Consider the following 6,591-nt stretch of genomic DNA (forward strand, 5'->3'; position numbering starts at 1 on the left):
GATGGCCAGGAGCAGCCACTGCACTCCAGTCTGGGTGACAGAGTGAGACTCCAACTCAGTCAATCAATCAATCAATCATAAATATACTTTATATATAAAATAAAATCTGTGTTGCCTGAAGTGTAATCTTCTTTGATAGGAATGTGACAAGACCCCTTATGGAGAGGAAGAGACACAGTGTCATTGAGTTCTGCAAAGATGCCACATTCCAGAAAGCTAGATGTGAAGAAGAGATTTGGGAGATAAGTGGGAAGAGAAGGCACATTTGGTAGAGGGAACAGCATTTGACACTGCTGGGGACCTTTTCCTTCTCTGCTGAAAAAGTCTTTCATCCCTTGGCTTAGACACCCTGACCCATCTTGAGTCTCTTTCTCCAACCATCTTGCCTCCTTGATCTGGAGATCTCCAAAAAGCTATTTAATGTCCCTTTCAGTCCCTAGCACAGTAATTTGCAGATTACAAATTGCCGTTAAGCAGTTATTAAATGAATGAAGCAGAGGTTTTGAAAAAAACCCTATACATGAGGGGGACCAAAAAAAACACCACCGGAATTTATTTATAAAAAATTGTGTAGTTATTCTCACATGTTTAAACTTCAGTCACCTTCAAAGCACTGTCTGTTTGCAGTACACCTATTGAGACACTTTTGCCACTGTTCAAAATAGCTTTTGAACTTGTCAATTTTGATGCCTTTTTAAAAAATTTATTGTAGAGATGAGGTCTCGCCAAGTTGCCCAGGTGGGTCTCAAACCCACGGGCTCAGGCAATTCACTCACCTCAGCCTCCCAAAACACGGGATTACAGGTTGAGCCACCGAGCCCAGCCAGGACTTTTTCATCTAGAGAAATAAGTGTCGCTTGGGGCAAGGTCAGATAAGTAGGGAGGATGAGACACGGGGGATCATGCCGTTTGGAGTCTAAAACCTGTTGAACACTCAGCATGGTGTGGGCACGGTCATGGTTTAAGAACCAGTCACCTGTTGGCCACAACTCAGGAATTTCTTCTGCAAGTCATGGTGCAACCTTCTCAAAACTTCCAGAAAAAACTTTGGTTGATCATTTGATCCAGAGGAACAAATTCTGAGTGTACTACAGGGGGCCTACCCACCAAAAGATAATTCTGGGGTTTTTTGGGTCCCCCCATATAGGTTTAAAATGTGTAAATTTTTGTTTGTTTGTTTGTTTTGTTTGTTTGTTTTTTGAGTTGGAGTCTCACTCTGTTGCCCAGACTGGAGTGCAGTGTGCGCTCCCAGCCACCGCAGCCTTGACCTCCTGGACTCCGGCGATCCTTCCGCCTCAGCCTTCCAAGTAGCTGGCACTACAGGCACATGCTACCACGCCCAGCTAATTTTTTTGATTTATTGTAGAGATGAGGTCTCGCCAAGTTGCCCAGGCGGGACTTAAACCCTCTGGCTCAGGCAATTCACTCACCTCACCTCCCAAAGCATGGGATTACAGGTTGAGCCACCGAGCCCAGCCTAAAATGTGTAACTTAAAGCAGGAGTAACCACCCTTGTATCTACCACCCAACTAAAAAAATAGAACATGACTAATAACTTGAAAGCTCTGCATGCCCCTTTCTGGTCATGTGCCTGACCCTGCCCACCATCAGTACCCTTTTTGTTTAATTTTATGCTAACCATTCCCTTGCTGTTCCATATTCATTTACTGTCTCTCTATGTATTGCTAGATAATAATTTGTAGTGTAACAGCATATTATGTAGTTTTGTGTGTTTCTGAACTTTTATATGTTACTGTGTCTGACTTCCTTCACTCAGCATTTTTTAACCATTTACTTTTACTGTGGTAAAATATACATAAAATTTAACTTTTTTTTTTTTTTTCCCTAGTTGGAGTCTAACTCTGTCACCCAGACTGGAGTGCAGTGGCCGCTCCCGGCCACCGCAGCCTCGACCTGCTGGGCTCCGGCGATCCTTCCGCCTCAGCCTTCCGAGTAGCCAGAACTACAGGCGCGCTCTACCACACCCGGCTGATTTTTTGATTTATTGTAGAGATGAGGTCTCGCTGCCCAGGCGGGTCTCGAACCCGTGGGCTCAGGCAATCTACTCACCTCAGCCTCCCAAAGGCGCAGGATTACAGGCTGAGCCACCAAGCCCGGCTAAAATTTAACATTTTTATCATGAGCATTATATTTTTTGAGAATCATTGAGATATATTTTAGAATATTTTGAGATTCATTTGTGGTAGTGTTGGTAACTATTTTCATCACTGGGTGGAATTTCATTTTCCTTAAAGATTATAGTATCATTTAAGCTTTCTAGTCAGCTTTGATCATTTTTCTTTTTCCAGGAATTTAAATTTTAAAATGTATTAGCATAAACTTCATAATGTTTTGTTTTCATCTCTGTTATATCAGTAGTTGTGTGTTCTTTCTAGTTCCTAATAATGAGTGTCCCCTTTTTATGTTAATTAGTCTTGTCAGAGGTTTGTAGGGTGTTTTTTGTTTTGTTTTGTTTTTACTGTTTTCAGAAAATTGTCTTGCAGGTTTGTGATTCTATGTTAGGTTTGATTGCGTTTTCATGAATTTCTGCTCTTATTTTGTATTTTCTTTGTCCTACTTCTCAGTTTCATTTTCCCCCTTTCCTTGTCTTTTTTTTTTTTGTAGAGACAAGGTCTCACCAAGTTGCTTGGGCTGGTCTCGAACCTTAGGCAATCCGTTTTCCTTGACCTCCCAAAGTGTTGGGATTACCGACTGAGCCACCAAGCCTAGCCTTTCCTTGTCTTTTCAATCAGTCAAGTTACATTTACACACACACATACACACATCTTCATATTTTTCTTCTACAAATTGGGGAATTTTATGATCTGTTTCTGTTCTTTAATGCAGAACCCCCAATATCGGTCCTGACCTGTTAGGAACCTCGTCGCACAGCAGTACATTAGCTGTGGGTGAGCGAGCAACCCTTCATCTGTATTTACAGTTGCTCCCCATTACTTGCATTACTGCCTGAGCTCCACCTCCTGTTAGATAAGCAGCAGCATTAGATTCTCATAGGAGTGTGAACCCTATTGTGAACCACACATGTGAGAGGTCTAGGTTGTGTGCTCCTTATGAGTATCTAATGGCTTAGGATCTGAGGTAGCACTGAGGTGGTGATGCTGGCACTGGGAAGCAGCTGCAAATAAAAATTAGCATTAGCAGTGAGGTTTGACTGCACAGAGACCATAATAAATCAGTTGCTTGCAGACTCATATCAAAATCCTATCAGTGAGTGGCAAGTGAGTTGATATACTTAAACTGTATAGCTGCATCTGGTGGTAGACTTTAAGTCAGGATCTGACACTTTAGTCCATGCTTGACCCACCCATTTTATTTGTCACTTCCATCTTTCTCTTTTTTATGGTGAGTTATATAATAATTTCATATATTGCAATATAACAATAATAATAGAAATAAAGTACACAATAAATGTTGTCACTTGAATCATCCCGAAACCATTCCCCAGTCCCCCAGTCCGTGGAAAAATTCTTCCACAAAACTGGTTTCTGACGCCAAAAAAGGTTGGAGACCACTGCTTTAATGAATAGACTAATTAGTGTAAGGATAAAGAAAAATGAGGAATTAGGTATAGTTACCCTACCTTTCACCTTAGAATGTCTCTTTCCACCCCTACTGCCTGCCCTAGGCCATGTTCCCACTACTTCCTCCCTGGACTGTTGGAACAGATGTGCTTCCAAAGCACAGATAGACACAAGTTGGTCCCCTGCACACTTATCTTTGCTGAGTCTCCAGAGTCTGCTTGATATAGTCCAGATTCCTTGGCATGGCATTTGAGGCCCCAACATGCTTTTCTTGTTTTCTCCAACTCCCCAACCCCCACTTTATAATATCCTTCATATTGGCATACTTGAAGTTTCCAGAACTGACCCTATACTTTTCCATCATAATTATTTATGCATAATACCCTCCCCCATCACCTATCATGTCCCATCCCCAAATTCTACCTGCTCAAATCCTATTATCCCTTAAAGACCAAATCAAGCCACCTGCTGCACCACTACCTTCCTAATTCCCCAGATGGAAGTAACATCTACCTTTCCTGTTCCCATGTCACTATCCCTGCCTGACCATTACTGGTGCGGTTCTGGCATTTTCAGACGTCACAGCCTGTTATGCCAGAAAATATATTGAGCAGCCAGGTGCGGTGGCTCAAGCCTGTAATCCCAATACTTTGGGAGGCCAAGGTGAGGGGATTGCTTGAGACCACAGGTTTGAGAACAGCCTGGGCAACTTGGCGAGACCCCATCTCTACAATAAATCAAACAATTAGCTGGGCGTGGTAGTGTGCACCTATAGTTCCAGCTACTTAGAAGACTGAGGTGGAAGTATCGCCAGAGCCCAGTGGGTCGATGCTGGGGTGGCCGTGAGCTTGCCACTGCACTCCAGCCTGCGCAATGGAGTGAGACTCCAACTCAAAAAAAAGAAGATATGTTGAGCAGCTGCTTCCATTGCTAACAGACATACCTGTTTCTCCTATTCAGATCTATGCCCTCAACAGAGTCATGACAGAACTGGAGCAGCAGCAGTTTGATGAGTTCTGTAAACAGATGCAGCCTCCTGGAGAGTGAGCCCTGTATCCATACTTGATGGGACCCTAGAGGCTTTGTTTGTGAGTGTGTTGCCAGCTGTAAGCTGAGATGGCCCATTTGGAGCCTAACACAACTAGACAAGAAGCCATTTGTGAAGAATTCTGAACTTACTGCCTATATGTAACTTCCACTTCACTGGTTCCTCCAATCTGAGTTGACCGTGTGCTTGCTGGAGACTTTTCTTCTAAGACAGTAGATTCTTTTTAAAAAAAAAACAAAAAAAAAAAACCTTTTTCTAATGTTTGGGGGGGAAATCAATGTTTCCTGTAAATCTGTATATCGTCTCCAAAAATGCAAATAAAGTACTAACAAAATGTTCATTTTTCTCATAATTTTAGCAAGTGCCTTACCATGGAAAATGGAATAAAAAATAATGAAATAGGCAAGAAAATTTGAGATGAGCAGAAGGTACCTTTTCTCTTTCAGAAGCAGGGTGAAGAGGTGAGAAAGACATGACTGCTTCCAATTTTCATTCTTCCTGGGGCTGGAGTTCTGCAGACCCGGCTGATCCTAAATGTTTAGGCATGCAGATACATATATGTGGCCCCTTTACTCCCATATGAGTCACTGGTCAGAGTTAGAGGCTTGAAGTTAGGGGAGCTAGCAGCAGGCTTGCATCATCAAGATGCAAGAGAAGAGTACAAATGCTTTTTGTTTTTCATTTTTGGAACTACTTTATTAGGCTTAGAAATGGTGTCATGATGGGAATATTCAGACTGGTCCTCAGGAACCAGTCACCTGCTCATCCAGTTGACATTTTTAGGTGTAGAAATGTAAAATGTTACTGCTTCAGGCATTTGTATCAAGAATGGCAATTCGCACCTGAATTTTTTTTTTTTTTTTTGAGTTGGAGTCTCATTCCATCACCCAGGCTGGAGTGCAGTGACAGCTTATAGCCACCCCAGTGATCCTTCCACCTCAGCCATCCAGGTAGCCAAAACTACAGGCGTGTGCTACCACACCCAGCTAATTTTTGATTTATTGTAGAGATGACGGCTCGCCAAGTTCTCTGGGCTGGTCTCAAATCTGCGGGCTCAGGCAGTCCACTCACCTCGGCCTCCCAAAGTGCTGGGATTACAGACTGAGCCACCGAGACTGGTCCACACCTCAGTTTTAGCAGTGAAGTTTAATGTTTTTCAGAAGAGATTGCTCTTCCAGAATATCTCATTTCTAGATATTCCTTGGGAATAGGGAGAGAAGGATTTCAGAGACCTAAATAAATATGGAAATGAGGCAGACCACTCAGATAGGGCAAATGAACCAGACACAGCCACCTTCTTTAAGCTGGAAATGCCTTTATTTCCCCCGCTAGTGCTGGGAAAGTCTCAAGCTGTCCAAATCTCTGTCTCCCTACTCCCTCTGAAGTCACTGAGACCACTGTTCCCAATGCTGTGGCATATTTTAGGAGTAAATAGGGGAGTTAACAGGATGTTAAGAAACTTGCTACCACTTTGGAGAATGTGTTTTTTAAGAGTCCAAGTTATAATTATCTCTAAACAGGTTATTCCATAAATGGTAATTAGGTTCTATAGCATCCTGCTAAATTTGCGTGGAATGGAAATGTTTGAATTTTTGGAGGAGTAAGGGGTTGGAAGGAACTATTCTTACAAATATGAGGAAATGCCGTAGTATGCTAAAAAGCAGTTTTGGAGTAAAATGACCTGGGGTCAAGTACCAGTTAATCTCTCTGAGCCATACTTTCTCATCTGCATAATGGAGTAATCTTTTCTTTCAGGATTGTTGAGAAATAAAATAATGTGTGTAATACTTAGCGTCTTAGTCCTTTTTGTGCTGCCATAACAGAATACTTGAGACTGGGTAACTTATTAATATAAAGAACAGCCGGGCTTGGTGGCTCAGCCTGTAATCCCGCGCTTTGTGAGGCCAAGGTGAATGAATTGCCTGAGCCTGCGGGTTTGAGACCTGCCTGGGCAACTTGGCGAGACCTCATCTCTACAATAAATAAAAAAAATTAGCTGGG

At 42.5% G+C, this 6,591-nt stretch overlaps 1 protein-coding gene across 2 annotated transcripts in view; it reads left to right on the plus strand.

The window, feature by feature from the left end:
* The window catches only part of SVBP (small vasohibin binding protein), an 8,981-nt gene extending 4,053 nt beyond the window's left edge, over nt 1–4,928 (plus strand). For both annotated transcript variants that reach the window (XM_008072596.1, XM_021706224.1), the window contains one exon: nt 4,503–4,928. In XM_008072596.1, the coding sequence (XP_008070787.1) occupies nt 4,503–4,589 (87 nt within the window). In that variant the 3' untranslated portion in view covers nt 4,590–4,928. The remainder of the gene's footprint in view (nt 1–4,502) is intronic.
* The last annotated feature ends 1,663 nt before the right edge of the window (nt 4,929–6,591 follow it).

Source organism: Carlito syrichta, unplaced genomic scaffold (genome assembly GCF_000164805.1).
Source record: "Carlito syrichta isolate Samal-C Ts95f unplaced genomic scaffold, Tarsius_syrichta-2.0.1 Scaffold315356, whole genome shotgun sequence".
In the NCBI taxonomy this organism is placed as follows: Eukaryota; Metazoa; Chordata; class Mammalia; order Primates; family Tarsiidae; genus Carlito; species Carlito syrichta.